The sequence below is a fragment of the Salmo salar genome, chromosome 17 (assembly GCF_965601325.2).
Source record: "Salmo salar chromosome 17, fSalSal1, whole genome shotgun sequence".
In the NCBI taxonomy this organism is placed as follows: domain Eukaryota; kingdom Metazoa; phylum Chordata; class Actinopteri; order Salmoniformes; family Salmonidae; genus Salmo; species Salmo salar.
The window spans coordinates 60,055,024-60,072,274 of record NC_138307.1 but is presented as its reverse complement, the minus strand read 5'-3'; the positions used below and the strand labels follow the sequence as shown (position 1 = coordinate 60,072,274).

Below are 17,251 nucleotides of genomic sequence, written 5' to 3'. Positions count from 1 at the left end.
ATGGGTCTATAGTATTGGAGAAAAGTTGAAAAAACTCACCCTCCGTTACATCGTGACGTGTCATGCCGTAACGTACAGCGCGCATAAAGCAACTATTTCTGTCATTACAATCTCTCTCCACCAGTATACCTAGTCATTTTTTGCATCATCACTGCAAGCATCATGACCCTCAAAGCCGCTGTTTACTTCTGAAGATCACTTTAGCACCGCCCTAAAAACTTGATTCAAATTCGACACAAACCTTCAAATAGGTAAGTAATGACACATTATATAAACTCTTTATAGTGTTTTATTTACACTTTAGAGGCGATAAGCTGATAAGTTGGACAGATCGAGTGAAAAAAAGCAGTTTTGCCACACACATCTCTCCTTCTCACTACCACGCATTATTTTCGCTTCCCCACCCGCCATTTTTAAAAAGACCCGACGGATCTCATTGCCTTCTTGAATCATGCAGAAACGGGCAGCGTGGAGTTCATGTAATTGATTCTGTTGGAAAGTGGAGAAATTGTGCTTTACAATGGTATTGACATTACAGTTGATCTGGAAGTATTACGTGTTTTGGGCGCTAAAATAAGGTCAATTGAACAGACCAAGGCGATGTACAAAAGTCAGTGAGTTTACGTTACACCGAGATATAAGTACGGAGATATAAGCGGGCTGTCATGTGCCTTTTACTGAGGAGTGGCTTCCATCTGGTCACTCTACCACAAAGGCCTGATTGGTGGAGTGCTGCAGAGATGGTTGTCCTTCTGGAAGGTTCTCCCATCTTCACAGAGGAACTCTAGAGCTCTGTCAGAGTTCTACAACCAAGACACTTCTCCCCCGATTGCTGTTTGGCCAGGCGGCCAGCTCTAGGAAGTGTCTTGGTTGTTCCACACTTCTTCCATTTAAGAATGATGGACGCCACTGTCTTCTTGGGGACTTTCAATGCTGCAGACATTTTTTGATACCCTTCCCCAGATCTCTCGGTGCTCTACGTACAATTCCTTCGACCTTATGGCTTGGTTTTGGATCTGACATGCACTGTCAACTGTGGGACCTTATATAGACAGGTGTGTGCCTTTCCAAATCATGTCCAATCAATTGCATTCACCACAGGTGGACTCCAATGAAGTTGTAGAAACATCTCAAGTATGATCAATGGAAACAGGATGCACCTGAGATCAATTTAGAGTCTCATAGGAAAGAGTCTGAATAATTAAGTAAATAAGATTTCTGTTTTTTATTTTGAATACATTTGAAAACCTATTTTCTCTTTGTCATTATGGGGTATTGTGTGTAGCTTGAGACAAATTTGACAATTTAATCTATTTTAAAATTTGGGAAGGGTCAAAGGGTCTGAATACTTTGTGTGTGTGTGTGTGTGTGTGTGTGTGTGTGTGTGTGTGTGTGTGTGTGTGTGTGTGTGTGTGTGTGTGTGTGTGTGTCTGTGTGTGTGTGTGTGTGTGTGTGTGTGTGTGTGTGTGTGTGTGTGTTTGTAATCTAAAATGTGTAATTTATTACTCCTGTCGACAGCACTGTAAGAGCACAGAAAAAATACTTCCCCACCCCTGTCAACAGCACCCCCAACCTAAAACATCTCCCCACAGCCATGAATCTACACAGAACACATTTCGTGACAAAAAAATTCAAAATATTCCATTACCGTACTTCGAAGCATGTCAACCGCTGTTTAAAATCAATTTTTATGCCATTTTTCTTGTAAAAAAGTGATAATATTCATACCGGGAAAGCCTGTATACGTACAAAGAGAGAGAAAATAAATACATCTCGTGCCCTCGTGCACGAGCGTGAGTCTCAGAGTACTCTGACCAGCCACTATCCAAACGCGATAATATGTTTCAGCCAGAGGCTGCCTCAATATCATTCAGCATTTTCCCGGGTTCTGAGAGCCTATGGGAGCCGTAGGAAGTGTCACGTTACGGCAAAGATCCTCAGTCTTCAATAAAAAGAGCCAAGATGAACAACAACTTGTCAGAGAGGGCGCTTCCTGTTTGGAATCTTCTCAGGTTTTTGCCTGCCATATGAGTTCTGTTATACTCACAGACAGCATTCAAACAGTTTTAGAAACTTTAGGGTGTTTTCTATCCAAAACCAATAATTATATGCATATTCTAGGTACTGGGCAGGAGTAGTAACCAGATTAAATCGGGTACGTTTTTTATCCGGCCGTGTCAATACTGCCCCCTAGCCCTAACAGGTTAAACTATCTTTTATTCTATGTGCTTTAATTTAACAACTCTGGATCAAATACAATCAGTGTCTACTCGCTGTTAATCTTTATGTGTATGCTATTTACCGTCGTTAAGCTAGAATTGAAGAATAATTATTATTAACCTAGAATTTGGGGAATAATTATTCGTAATTGCTTCTATCCCATGCTTAAAAGAACAAACCAGCTTTTTTTTTTTCTATTTCGACTGTTGATTTGAGCAATATGTTTTCTATATGTATCAACACCCATTAATTTTCCTTCTCACAATATAGAGTTATTCTGCTAGAATGATCACACGTATCTATCCTAACCCTGTCTTTATCTTGCTCATAGACAAACACTGCAACCTGTTTTATTTTTAGGTTTTACTGCCTGTCTTTTTCTCGCGATTGTTGACAGAATTCTCCTCACACGCAATCACTCATCCCAGCATAGTTACTCTCTCTCGAAACTTTATCTATAGAGGGGATATTGATCGGACATTAGGTCGCATACGTATGCAACTATAAACTATCTTCCAGGGGTCGTAAAGCCCTAGTTAACAGCCTATTTATCTGTTGCTTAATGTAATTGTTGACAATAATATCTGTTTCTCACTCCGCCATATTAGGTCTCACTTCTCCCATAGATAATAATTATTCGTATGCTATATCACCCACGCTTAAAAGAACAAACCAGCTCTTTTTTCTATTTCGAAGAACAAACCAGCTCTTTTTTCTATTTCAAAGAATAATTATTCGTATGCTATATGACACATTGCTTCTATCCCACGCTTAAAAGAACAAACCAGCTTTTTTTTCCAATTCGACTATTGATTTGAGCAATATGTTTTCTATGTGTATCACACCCATTAATTTTCCTTCTCACAATATAGAGTTATTCTGCTAGAATGATCATACGTATCTATCCTAACCCTGTCTTTATCTCGCTCATAGACAAACACTGCAACCCGTTTTATTTTTAGGTTTTACTGCCTGTGTCATAATTACAGCCGTGTTGAAGAGACCAAACTGCAGCAGGTGAAATGTAGATACTCATCTTTTTAATATATACGAGCAAAGCATCCACAGGAAAAACAATAAACAAACTAACGACAGGAACAGAGCAGCAGGCTCAACAAAAGCAGTGCTATCAAACAACTACCCACAAGTGACAAACAAAAACACACACCTATTTATAGGACTCCCAATCAGAGGCAACTAGAAACACCTGCCTCCAATTGAGAGTCCAGCACCCAACCTACACATAGAAAACTATCCTAGAACATACACATAGAAATACAAACAGACCAGTGACCATAAAACCCCGTAATAAATAAATAAACTACCCTCTGCCACGTCCTGACCAAACTACAATAACAAAATATCCTCTCTACTGGTCAGGACGTGACAGTCCCCCCCCCAGGTCACCAGCTATAACATTCACCAATTTCAGCGTCTAACACCCAGAGTACATTAAAATCCTCTACTTGCTCCCGCCTTTCACTCTCACATCAATCGCACCAGTTTGCCACCGGCCTGTAAAGAACCCACAGTAAAGGGCCAGGTCTATGATTTACGGATATTTCATCCGCCCGTGCACGGTTTCGGTGTCTCTTTGGAACGACAGCGGCAGTTTTTGAGATCCGGCTCGAAGGACCAATTGTTAAAGGAATTTTATATCTTGATGATAATAATCAATAATCAATTCGCCTTGACTAATGCCCAAGGTTTGTAAGACAATGGGTTAAATAATTAGGCAAGGACTCAGCTTTCTGCAAAAGGTTTCTGTAGCTTTATTCAGAGAACATTCTGGCATCAGGATAACAAAACAGTCATTTTATAGTTCTTGCTTACTTACGCACATGCATTTACACACAAACTGTTAGTGACCTGCATCCCCCATTGACTTCACACATACTGTTTATCACTATCTAGCTCAGCCTGTTCCTTTCCCTCAAGGTTAGGAACCCTTTGAAGTTTTATTCCCTTTACCATCTGTCCCCTGCTCTCTATACTAATTGCATACACACATTTCTTTCCCTCTCCAGTGGTTCCTGGACTTTCTGGAACTAATCAGAACAATCCATCACTACATTGATCATTACATTGATTATTCATTAACCATGCTGTATGACTAATAATTCATCATGGTTTATTGATTCATTTACCTTTATTAGATCATTCTTTTATCAATGCACTTAAACAGAGTTTGCACTTATCCAATGTCCTTATCAATCCCTCATCAGGAGTGGTCTGTATTTGTCTCCAGGTTTGCTTCACATACAACAAAGGTAGTGGAGAGTATGGCTACTGTCCTGACAAAGGGAGCTGCAGAAGACTCCATGTCTATGAGCACTACATTACAGGAACCTGTGCTGCAGACGTGGATTGTGGCAGGTCTCATGACTTATACGAGCCCCACCTGATCAACACCCTGCAGCAGAGGGGAGTACCTAATGAACTGGTGGCATCTATATTGTCCACCTACCGCAACGTCCAGGCAATCAGGGATACTAATGATGCTTGTGACAACACACTTTGGTAAAAGATCTTGTAGAGTAGACTACACTAACCTCGTCCCTGGGCTCAATTGCTATTGGATATAAATTAGGAGAGAGAGCTGCCAGGTGGATGAGATTATACTGTACTGATTGTATTTTTTTATAACACTGTCTAACTTTCTCTACTCATCCTCAGCAAGAAAGACTCTGGTGACTGCCTGCTGAAATCCAAAGCTTTACCCAGTCACTGGGATAAATCTTCAGTACCTGAAACTGGATTCAAGGTTCATAATCACTTTTTAACTCATAAGATCTTCCATCTGGTCAGAAGGCAGTGCATTATAAAGCTATTACATTGGTAAAACTATGTTATTTTCAAATGCATTCTCTCTAGAGGGTTGCTCTGCAGAGTTCCTCAACTGAGCACAAGAATATTCTGGATCTTTTCCATCAAACTATGACTGGCTTCAGTGTGAAGAGTATTGAGAGGGTGCAGAATCGGATCCTGTGGGAGGTCTTTTCGTGGTAAGAATCCAAACTCCTCATGCCAAAAGAAATGTAATCTACCCAAGAAACATGTTCATATTGACTGCATTAATCAAAGCAGTTACAACATAACATATGCAAACAGATGTAACATGTTAATGGTAACTGGTACTTAGATTCTAGTAGCAAACACTTGCAAATGCTATGAGGTGACATGCCAATGAAGATACGGACAAATGAATCTGTTGTTCCTCTCCCAAGGCAAGGAGATGTGATGAGAAAGACAAATGCAGGGAAGGAGAATGAGAAGCAGCTCTTCCATGGAACAGACTCTAAACCCGTGGACGCTATATACCTGCAGAACATAGACTGGAGGATGGGTGGAACACATGGAACGCCCTATGGGCAAGGTGAGCTCTGCATTTCATGTGATATCTAACAGATTTTTAAGTTTATATAACAATGTATTATGTTACGTGGAAATGGCATTGGACAACATGTTTTTTTGCTATTCTCTTTCACGTCACATTGTGGAAATACAGTGGAAAAGTTGACAAAACAAATGTCTTTGTAATGTCACACTGTCACTGTGATTGTTCTAATTCTAACCCATCTCTTTCCAGGAAGCTACTTCTCTAAGGATGCCAAGTTCTCCAACAGCTACACCAGCCAGTCAGGAGTCAGGTCCATGTTTGTTTGTCATGTGCTGGTGGGAAATTACACGCAAGGACACTCCAGCTACCTCTGCCCCCCTTCAAAAGACGGAAGTCACACCATCTCCTATGACATCTGTGTGGATGATATCTACAATCCCTCTGTATTTGTGGTGGTCGGGAAGTACCAGGTTTACGCAGAGTACCTTATTCAGTACAGGGAAGGGTCCAGGCCTGGGACCTATGTTCCACCACCTAACTTTGTTCAAAACCAGAGCCACCACAACATGCACTGGCAACCTATTCCAGTCATGCTACACTCACAAACCACCCCTGTGCTGCCTAACAATGCAAGTTTCAGATCTCCTTGCCCAACAGGACAGAGAACCCCCAGACCTACCTTGACACATGCTTCTGCACAGTTTGGCTCCCTGAACTCCCTGACACATCCATCGTTTCAGCCAGGTCTGATGACTTTCGTCTCTCATCCACCACCCTGGGTCGGCTCTATGACCTCCATACCACGCGCACCTCCATCAAGGACAAGAAGATCACAGTTTACTAAAATGGAAGCAAAAAGTAAACCTATGGCATCACTAGATAATCTATACGTCTTGGTAGTCCATTTTTTCTTTTGAAATTTAGGGGGAAATTACCTTTATGTATAAATAAATTGTATTTATGGACTTTATTTTGAAATGATGTGTCCTTTTTAGCTGTTGGTAGAGCATGGCGCATGTAATGCCAGGGTAGTGGTTTTTATACCCTGAACCACCCATACGTAAAGTGAATGCACGCATGTCTGTAAATCACTTTGGATAAAAGAGTCTGATAAATGGCATATATCATGTGTTGACAAAATAATCAGAATTGGGCTGCCTGTGTAAATGCAGTCATGGTCATTTCTGAACGCACAACTGCATAAAAAAAATGTTAATGTTTTTTTCTACTTTTTAAGGTGTTTTCTTCCCCCTAGGGGTGATGTTGCTGAACTGCACCCTACTTATTCTGCATTACTCCACACCACTAGTCAAACAAACATCCAGTCAATGACTTTCTATTGATCATTTAGTTTATTTAGTTGAATACACAGAAAACACAGAAATCCAACTACTTTACAAAATGTGTCAGTAGACCAGAAGTCCCAGAGTAAAGGATCAGCAGAACAGAAGTCCCAGAGTAAAGGATCAGCAGACTAGAAGTCCCAGAGTAAAGAATCAGCAGAACAGAAGTCCCAGAGTAAAGGATCAGCAGACCAGAAGTCCCAGAGTAAAGGATCAGCAGACCAGAAGTCCCAGAGTAAAGGATCAGCAGACCAGAAGTCCCAGAGTAAAGGATCAGCAGACCAGAAGTCCCAGAGTAAAGGATCAGCAGACCAGAGGTCCCAGAGTAAAGGAAACATGCTCATCATATTCCTTGTTACTAGTTGAACATCACAGGAGGCTGCTGAGGGGAGAATGGCTCATAATAATGACCGAAACGGAGCAAATGGAATGGCATCAAACACCTGGAAACCATGTGTTTGATACCATTCCACCTATTCCGCTCCAGCCATTACCACGAGACCGTTCTCCCCAATTAAGGTGCCGCTAACCTGCTGTGTTGAGCATCATTCTTGTTTGTTGTAAGGGTTGCAAGGGTTTAACACACCAACTATGCATATTTGACATGAAAATGCAATTATCATTCAGAAACACTACAAATTGTCAACAGGTTGAACTTTGACCACCAAATTGTTTAATTAACTTCTGCACTCTAGATGATGTGATAGTAGAAGATGTGTCAGAAGTAGTGCTCGATGTGGAGTGGTGAGTCCCCGAGAGTGTGGAAGAGTCTGTGTAAGTGGGGGTGTATGATGAGTGAGAAAGTGTGTGATAAGGTGTGCTCAATGAGGATGAAGGGGATAGTGGGTGAGAGTTACTGCTGGCAGGGAGCATGCGAGTAATAGTCGTTGAGCGGGTGTGAGCCTGAGAGGGTGTGTCAGTTGAACGGGAAAGTGTGCGAGAAGGGGGGCTGGCAGGGGTAGAGAGTGTGCGAAAGGGGTTTCTTGAGCGAGTGTGGGCAGTGCCAGGGGTAATGAGTGTGCGAGAGGGGGCACTGGCTGAGGGAGTGAGTGTGAGAGAGTGGATGCTTGGTGGCCTAGTGGGTGTATAAAACGGGGTACTGGCTGGGGTAGTGGGTGTACGAGAGGGGGTATTTGCTGGGGTAGTGGGTGTACGAGAGGGGGTACTGGCTGGGGTAGTGGTTGTACGAGAGGGGGTACTGGCTGGGGTAGTGGGTGTACGAGAGGGGGTACTGGCTGGGGTAGTGGGTTTACGAGAGGGGGTACTGGCTGGGGTAGTGGGTTTACGAGAGGGGGTACTGGCTGGGGTAGTGGGTGTACGAGAGGGGGTACTGGCTGGGGTAGTGGGTGTACAAGAGGGGGTACTGGCTGGGGTAGTGGGTGTACGAGAGGGGGTACTGGCTGGGGTAGTGGGTGTACGAGAGGGGGTACTGGCTGGGGTAACGCGTGTATAAGACAGGGTACTAGCTGGGGTAATGCGTGTATAAGAGGGGGTACTGGCTGGGCTAGTTAGTGTATAAGAGGGGGTACTGGATGGGGTAGGGTGTGTAGGAGAGGGGGTACTGGGTGTACGAGAGGGGGTGCTGGCTTGGGTAATGAGTTTATGAGGGAGTTTGCTGAATGAGGGAGTGTAAGACCAATTAGCTTGGCCTAGGGTGGTATACACCAATTGAGAACTTGGGGCTGGCTTCATGATGACTGCAGATTGACTGAATCCCAGTGGGGTTCGGGCAGGTTTTGGGAGACGTGAAGGGGGAAGAGAATTGGTTGGATTATAGAAAGTGGTGGCTGCTTGAGATGGACTCAAAGTGTAAGTGGATGGAACTCGAGAGTCTGGCAGCGTAGCAGCAGCTGCTGCCTGAATCCGTTTGGATGTTGGGTATTGGACTATGTAAGTGGATTGGATAGAGACAGTTTTGGGTGGAGCTGGAGCCGAAGAGGACAAGTGCATGACGCCATTATCGTATTTGATGAGGAACTCGGGGTACACCTGGTGCTTTTCAAACACCACATATATGGATGGCTTCAGGACATTGTCCACACAGCTGTCATAGAGAGTCGGGCTTCCCTCGCCTTTTGGAGGGGGGCGACGGAGGTTCGAGTTCCCTAATGTGTAGTCGCCAACAAGCACCCGACAAACAAACATGGACCTCACTCCTGAGTGGCTGGTGAAGATGTGCGAGTACTTGGCATCCCTGGCAAAGTAACTCCCTTAAACAAACAGAGAAGATCATCAGTAAAACAGAATGACTGACTATAATGAGATCATGACTGCTTCTAAAATCTGACTACACTTCTGACAGTTGGTTAACATGAGGTACCTTCGCCATACACAGTTCCATTGGTTCCACACAGCCTCCAGTCGAAGTTATCTCTGCAAATGGCGTCTACGTGTTTTGGGTCCGTTCCGTGGAAGAGATATAACTCCTTGCTGTTTTTACCCCCATTGTTTTTCTTCATCAAATTTCTTTTCCTAAAAAAAACAGGGGTAAAAACATTAGCTGCTTCCCCATAATCTTGTTCAAGCCAGGGTTTACTTAGTATTTTGGAAGTAACATACTAGGATAGTGTGTGAGAGTTGATGTAAAAATACCACTGGAAGACTTCCCAGAGGTCCCTGTTTTGGACCCTCTCGATGCTGGTGATTTTGAAGCCCCTCATGGTCTTGTTGAAAAGTGCCTGGACCTTCTGATACTCTTCTGAGTTCTGACAGGGACTGACTGTCTGCAGGAGGGGAAAACAAAATAGTTGTCACTGCTAAAACAAAAAGTTGAACACTAACCTTCCTGTAAGCCTAAGCAGAATAACCACATGTAAACAAGTGACCTTATATCCAATGTCAGGTATGGCAGACTTGTCCCAAAATCCAGGAACATCTCTGAAATTCTGAGAGGAGTTGCATGTTCTATTTGTCCTGAGGATAAATATAAAAGAGAACATGACATTCAACACTAAGAAAATAAGTAGCTCAATTGAATACCTATATTTATTTCTCCACTTATTACCCAAATATTGATTATGCAATTGTGAGTGTTTATTAGGTTCAATACCGAGCATGGTGACCATCCTCTTAGCTCATCCTCATCCGTACATTACCTGCTGTCTGCAGTTGAAACAAACACAGGACGACGCCTGACCATCCTTACAGTACCGTCAGTACCGTATCTTTTGTTTTTTTGCGTCATGTCTGTAATTATGAGAATAACTATTTGAACCATGTCTGTTGTAAATTAAATATATTTTGTGCAAGAGCGTTGATGTGTGTTACCTCTGAAACTCAGCTCATAAGACTGCTGGCCTGCAGTGAACTTCACCACAGCACTTTGATCCTCCTGGTACCTTTTCTCAAGGTCTTCACTGGTGATGGACGACAATCTGTGCTTCTCTTTCTGTGATTTATAGAAAATAACTCAAATTCAAGGGGAACAACAGTTTACCGTCTCTATTATTGTCCTCGTAACACGTCAGCCTGTTTGAGTGTTTCACACCACTTACAATGGATGCGTACTGGACCCATTTGCCGTACTCGTCCACCCAGAACCACGCCCACTCTGTGGTGAGTACGTATGTGGGCTTGGTCACAGAGGAAACTGTGGAGGAACGGTGAACTTCACTGAATCCGCGGCTCATGGCTTCAAAATGTACACACTTGGATCCCTCGCTGTGAAGGCATAGGAAAATGCCAATGGTAAAGCAACCAATCCCCATTGCCAATTCCCATACCAAGAATGTACTTCATTCACACTGTGAAATATTTCTATCTAGTTTAATATGATATAACATAGTGCACCTTTGTATCTTAGAAGGGTCACAGAAGTCTCTCTAGATCGTTGTTTTTCTGGCAGGGCCAACAAAGTTTGACCACTCTTCACTTCCCAATTGTAGTGCCTTTTATAGTGGATGCTCCAGCATTAATCTGAACAGACGTTAGGTTTATATAACAGACGTTACAGAGATTTGAGAGATTTGTGTTAGCCAGAAGGACAACAGAATATCCTGCCATGGCCTCCATTCATAAAATCGATGCTAGGCTTCTAGTGTTGCTTTGAAAGGTTTATCAAATAAAGTACAACATAGTCCATTATTGTGGACGTACAGTACATGGTTGTATGTTGTCCTATGAGGAGGATATGGTATTGTGTATCTACTGACAACCTTTAGATCTAGATAAACTCATATCCAGCCAGCTATCCTGGATGCTGCCTGAGTAAAAAAAAAAGGGGCAAAAAGTTCCCCTGATCTCAGGTGTTCTACCAAAGCAAACGTGGGAAAGTTAAACATCCCAGCAACGCTCTCCCTCTTTAACTTTACCTCCTTGTTTGCCTTACCCCTTGACAAAGAACAGCCAGATCTCATTCCTCACCGTAAACAAACAAACAACTTGAGGTGCCATAAAAGAAATGCACCCCTCCCCAATGTTAATATTTTCAGATGACCCAGCCCTTGTACTGCAGAAAAAGTTAACACCCTCTCCCCTTATAGAATTAACTAAAAAAAATGTACGTCCACAAATAACAATAACTGTAGCGACCCTGTGTTTATAAACCTGGATATCAACTTTGCCACTTCAGCATGCTTTCGTGGCACAGTCGATGGCTACGGGCCAGAAGGTTAAGGGTTTGCCGACCACCACGGACTAATTAACTCTCCCTTCCTGTTTCATTAGACCTACACTACGATCAGAACCGGCTGCAGACAATGATCAGCTAGTTGGAAATCTGATTTTCAAAATGTTTATGCTATAATTATATTTGCAACAAATTTTCCACCAACAGGTTTCGTGCCAGTGCACCACAACCAATAAGGAAAGCATACCTACTGGGCACAAACTGGTTGAATCAACGTTGTTTCAATGTAATTTGTCAACGTATTGTCACATGGAATCTATGTTTAAAATACATTGGATTTGCAAAAAGAATACATTGGATTTGCAAAAAGTCATCAACGTAAACTTGTTTTGCGGGTGAAATTTCAACCACAGGATTATGTCATCATGGTAACCAATTTTCAACATTGTCAAACTTTGTATGAAATATTTTGAATTTGTACGGTTGAAACAACGTTAGATCTTCAACGTTATTTCCACTATAAGAAAAAAACAATAGGCTGGGCAGCACCTCCTACTGGAGAATTAATATATCTACAGCTACCATATGGTTTTTCATCCAGGGTTTTAACCAAGCCCAGCCCTGCTTAGCTTTGATATTTGTCAGTGACCACTACCAATGTGCTATCGTGAGAATGATTATTACACATGCTCCAATTAAAAATATATAATTCACTATCGAAGTCATTTCAGAGAGAAGATTGAACTGATCAAATGAAATGTAACCATACTTGAGTGAAACATATATCATTAATGATACTATTTAGGCTATAGCATTTGCGAAGTCATCAAAAGCTATTGTTTCTATTCAACTCAGGATTCAACTAAAAATACACAATAAATATAGGCCTAAGGTTTTAAGATTTGGTTGATTTCAAAGTTAATATGTTGCTCACATCTCCATCTCAACCAAAAATCTAAGTAAAATAATATAACTGAATCACATCAAACTTTATTTAAAGTGCATTTAAAGTTTGATTTGATTTAGTCCAATTCTTTAACTTTGAGTTTTGCTTAAGATGGCGATATGAATCCAACATAGCAATCATTAATTTGTAGACAAACTGGAATTAAGCCAGACTAAGTCAGTGACACAGATGGAACTATCCCAGCAGAAGAGAAATCTCCTTCAAATGTTGATATTTGGTTGTGTTGACAACCAAACACAATTAAATATCACTTTTGCAATAGAGTAAATAGCTATGTTTGAAAAAATGTAGACAATTAGAGATCACTGAATTGCACCGTTTTTTTTGTACAGTATGTATAAACAAGTAATAGTCAGCATATATTTTCATATTTGCTCTTTTAATATAAAGCTTATAAATATGTTAAAAAACTTCCAGTGAGAGTATCAGAACAACTCTGGAGGGTGGCATTTCTCTCAAGCCGACATTCACAGCTAAACTACAACAGCATTTCTGACTCATTCTGCCAATCACCTGCCAATTACTAGAAAAGGGGAAGTGTGTTTCACAATAATACCATTTCAGAGGAGAGAAATAAAGAAATGGTCAATTGTGAGGCCATTTGGGAACCTATTACTCACAGTGAGACACTTTCTGCAGAAGTGAGATTAGTAAAAATATATATGTTTTTAAATACCAGATTGAAATAAACCTTCCATAGTTGGCTGTAGAAAATAAAATGATAGATAGTGAAACTAATAATGATGAGGCGGTGTGAAAAGGCCTATCCCATAACAGTGATTTCTGTCTCAAATGGTTGAGAATACGTGGGATTCATTCAACAATTCAGAATAACCTAGGTCGCACTTTACTTTATGTGAACAGGAATTTCTCAACTGAATTGCTCTGTAAATAAACCCATCTCTCATAGCAAAAGTTTGATTTAGTCCTATTCTTTAACTTAGATTTTTGGTTGAGATGGAGACACGAATCCAACATATAAATTATACATTTGTAGACAAACTGGAATTAAAGACACTAAGTCATTAGCACAGATGGAACTATCCAAGCAGAAGATACATCTCCTTCAAATGTCTGTATTTGGTTGTTTCTAATTTTGTTAGAAAGTTGTTTTCATGTCAAGTTAAAGTGTACTATTAGCTTGCTAGCTAATGTTATGTGTATGATCTGTGTAGTAATATTATTAATATCTCAGAGCCATTTGCATTGCTAGTTATAGCCTAATGTTAGCCCGCTAACATTGAACCTGGTCGGTTAGGTACCTGGATATTCATGCAGGATAGTAACATGATGAGGATAGTACAGGATAGTAACACTCAGATCAACCCTACTCCTCGGCCAGAGCGTCGAGTAAACGCTCTGAACGCTCCGAGAGGGAAACGCTCTGAATTTAGTAAGACAGTCTGACAACGCTCTGTGTTTACGAACACCCAGAGCACACTCTGGCAATCCAGATTAAATTTAAGAACACACCAATAGTATAAACCAGCCTTTAGTCTTGAAATCTTCGGTTGTTGAGTACATAGTTAAGTACATAGCCTTACATGTTAATCCTTAAAGAGATGATTGCTGAATGGGTGTAGACAAAGAAGAGCTCTCTAGTAGGTACCAAAACATTCAAGGGCCATTTTCTCAAAAGTGAGGTTACAAGTTTATCAACTTTCAAAGCATAATTACTTTCCCATTGTTCCTCAACTGTAGTGTGTAAGATATACCATTTTCTATCTCTGTGTCTCTACTTTTATCCAATGTAAAAAAAAAAAAAACAAACTTATTTCAAATTTTGCTACATAAGACCGAATCGAGCCGGTCATCAAATATAATATGTCTTGTAATTCGTAACATATCATACGAAATGGGTGAAAGACATCCACAAATTAATACATACCATATGAAACGTAACATGCTGTATCACATGAAATAGAGTGTTTAGGGTTTATGTAAAGAATAATACGAAATGCTCTGAGACCAGGTTGCCACATCGGGTGCATCAACATCATGGTTTGCGTTTTCAACACCACAACCTGTACAGTTTGGATGCTGGAATTATATTTTGGGACATATGTGCAGGTAGCATACAGGATACTTTTGAAATAGCTTCGTCAGATTAAATTAAATGATGTGTTTATGCCACACATAAAAGGTAATGCATTTAAAAAAGTTAAATGACAAATATCTAGGCTATAGGCTATTTATTAAGCATTATGGGTTTTAGGTCCACGAGGAATAGCCACTCGGTCAGAGAGGTAGAGCACGTATTACGCTATCCTGAATGACTGTGCCTGCTGGAAGGATGTGGTTACATTATTATAAAACGATTTGGGAGAATGATGATCCGCAACAGAAAACGCATCAGAGTATCAAAACTTAAAATACAGCCAGACTGGCATGTTTTCTATACCTAATGAACTGTCGAGAGTACTCAAAGCATTTCGCTACACCCGCAATAACATCTGCTAAACACGTGTATGTGACAAATAAAATTGGATTTGATTTGAAATTATCTGAATGGAATGAAATATTAAAAATCACAGGGCTTTTGCGCTGTTATTCAAATAGGATTTTCACTGCAGTTTTAAATCAAATCACATTTTATTTGTCACATGCGCTGAATACAACAGGTGTAGTAGACCTTACAGTGAAATGATTACTTACAAGCCCTTAATTAACCAACAATGCAGTTAAGAAAAATACGTGTTAAGTAAAAAACAATAAATAAAAGTTAAAAAAGTACCAAAACACTGATATAGGGGAGGCGCATGTAAGCAGATGAGGAAATGTTACTAGGTTGCAAGAAATGATGAAGTAAAACCTTCAAACGGGTGAATGTAAACCCGGGGGAAAAAGCACTACCATCCCCTGTGCCCATCAAAAACCACAGAACCCTCCCCAAAGCAATACAAATGTTAGACAACGCTGCCCGATGTTGGACCCCTTCTAAAGTGGTCATGGAGGGCGTGAACTAAATGTTAGAATAACAATTAATGTCAATTAATTTGGAAACAAAACTTTCTGTACATCATAGATATATATATGTATGCTTACCTTCCACTACTATTATTGCAGTGCCCTAGTAGATCAAATGTATACAGGTGAAAATCATTTCAACCATCATTAAATCATTGAGGTTTGTATCATCTAACTTTCGTTTTACCAATAATACGTTTGTTTCCGTTGTAACGTAAACTCACCCCATTCCGTACAAATTTGCTCAACCGCGACATTCAAACGAGGCTGCAAAGAAAACTAATTTGACTGTAGGGACTGTTTTGACTTCAAAATCTGGGGTGTGAACTACGTTTCTATTCAAGCGTTGATCGACATGGTAATGGGTCTATAGTATTGGAGAAAAGTTGAAAAAACTCACCCTCCGTTACATCGTGACGTGTCATGCCGTAACGTACAGCGCGCATAAAGCAACTATTTCTGTCATTACAATCTCTCTCCACCAGTATACCTAGTCATTTTTTGCATCATCACTGCAAGCATCATGACCCTCAAAGCCGCTGTTTACTTCTGAAGATCACTTTAGCACCGCCCTAAAAACTTGATTCAAATTCGACACAAACCTTCAAATAGGTAAGTAATGACACATTATATAAACTCTTTATAGTGTTTTATTTACACTTTAGAGGCGATAAGCTGATAAGTTGGACAGATCGAGTGAAAAAAAGCAGTTTTGCCACACACATCTCTCCTTCTCACTACCACGCATTATTTTCGCTTCCCCACCCGCCATTTTTAAAAAGACCCGACGGATCTCATTGCCTTCTTGAATCATGCAGAAACGGGCAGCGTGGAGTTCATGTAATTGATTCTGTTGGAAAGTGGAGAAATTGTGCTTTACAATGGTATTGACATTACAGTTGATCTGGAAGTATTACGTGTTTTGGGCGCTAAAATAAGGTCAATTGAACAGACCAAGGCGATGTACAAAAGTCAGTGAGTTTACGTTACACCGAGATATAAGTATGGAGAAAGAAAAAAAAAGGTATGAAATGTATGAATTCACTACTGTAAGTCGCTCTGGATAAGAGCGTCTGCTAAATGACTAAAATGTAAATGTAAAAATATAAAATAAATCATTTAGGGCAACAACAAAAAATCTATACATTTCGTCAATGAAATTGGACTCTATCTACAAACTCAGAATATTACAAAGCTCCCTGATAAGGGCAAATTACTTGTAATACTTTTGAGCTCAGGCATTTTCAGCATGCGTAAATGTTGAATGTCCACGGTTTATAGTGCTTTCAAGACAACTGGGAACTTCAAAAACCACGAGGTTAGTGATCTTCAGGTCAGAAAGTCGGAACTCGAGGAAGGGGCCGGAGTTCCCGACCTCGAATTCCGAGTTGGGTGAGCTTTCAAAACGATGTTTCCTAGTCTGAGCTCGTTTTTTTCTGAGTTCCAAGTTGTCTTGGAAGCACTGAAGTCAGAGATTCCCGAGTTCCCAATTGTTTTGAACGCGGCGTGGTTACACGTGGTCTGTGGTTGTCAGGCCGGTTGGACATACTGCCAAATTCTCTAAAACGACGTTGGAGGCAGTTTATGGAAGAGAAATTAACATTAAATTATCTGGCAACAGCTCTGGTGGACATTCATGCAGTCAGCATTCCAATTGTACAGTTACTTTGAAACTTGAGACATCTGTGGCATTGTGTTGTGTGACAAAATTGCACAATTTAGAGTGGCCTTTTATTTTTTCCCTTGTCGGAGCTCGTTTTTTTCTGAGTTCCAAGTTGCCTTGAAAGCACTGAAGTCAGAGATTCCATAGTTCCCAGTTGTTTTGAACGTGGCATTCCTCTTTGACC

The 17,251-nt window shown here is 40.8% G+C and overlaps 1 protein-coding gene and 2 long non-coding RNA genes across 14 annotated transcripts in view; 2 read left to right on the top strand and 1 right to left on the bottom strand.

The window, feature by feature from the left end:
• The first annotated feature begins 31 nt into the window (after nt 1-31).
• On the top strand, nt 32-6,727 carry LOC123728240 (uncharacterized). 2 transcript variants are annotated; one of them, XR_014381192.1, is made up of 5 exons: nt 32-251; nt 4,469-4,984; nt 5,095-5,225; nt 5,448-5,596; nt 5,810-6,727. It is a non-coding gene; the product is annotated as an uncharacterized LOC123728240 (long non-coding RNA). The 2 variants fall into 2 exon arrangements; XR_014381191.1 differs by lacking the exon at nt 32-251 and having other exon boundaries at nt 2,275-4,984; nt 5,810-6,530.
• A 162-nt stretch (nt 6,728-6,889) lies between these two features.
• Nucleotides 6,890-15,742, bottom strand: LOC106576210 (uncharacterized). 11 transcript variants are annotated; one of them, XM_082963964.1, is made up of 9 exons: nt 15,629-15,699; nt 10,693-10,818; nt 10,398-10,563; nt 10,171-10,291; nt 9,999-10,089; nt 9,729-9,816; nt 9,496-9,626; nt 9,224-9,375; nt 6,890-9,113 (listed from the first exon to the last, which is right to left on the bottom strand). In XM_082963964.1, the coding sequence occupies exons 3-9, from the start codon at nt 10,530-10,532 to the stop codon at nt 7,546-7,548; spliced, it is 2,286 nt and encodes a 761-aa protein (XP_082820090.1). In that variant the 5' UTR covers nt 10,533-10,563; nt 10,693-10,818; nt 15,629-15,699; the 3' UTR covers nt 6,890-7,545. The 11 variants fall into 11 exon arrangements, with proteins under 11 accessions (XP_082820090.1, XP_082820087.1, XP_082820089.1 ...); XM_082963961.1 differs by adding an exon at nt 15,483-15,507 and having other exon boundaries at nt 10,398-10,818; nt 15,629-15,695; XM_082963963.1 differs by having other exon boundaries at nt 15,483-15,629.
• A 115-nt stretch (nt 15,743-15,857) lies between these two features.
• The window catches only part of LOC123728237 (uncharacterized), a 31,498-nt gene continuing 30,104 nt past the window's right edge, over nt 15,858-17,251 (top strand). Inside the window, exon 1 of the long non-coding RNA XR_006760146.2 lies at nt 15,858-16,016. This is a non-coding gene — a long non-coding RNA (uncharacterized LOC123728237). The remainder of the gene's footprint in view (nt 16,017-17,251) is intronic.

Bases quoted from the DNA above. Each gene is read 5' to 3' on its own strand.
- LOC106576210 (XM_082963962.1), bottom strand. From the start codon at position 10,610: ATGGGGATTGGTTGCTTTACCATTGGCATTTTCCTATGCCTTCACAGC. The intron at 10,090-10,170 runs GTAACACACATC...TCATAATTACAG, and splicing joins TTATGAGCTGAGTTTCAGAG to ACATGACGCAAAAAAACAAA. The intron at 9,376-9,495 runs GTATTTTTACAT...TGTTTTTTTTAG, and splicing joins CTCTGGGAAGTCTTCCAGTG to GAAAAGAAATTTGATGAAGA.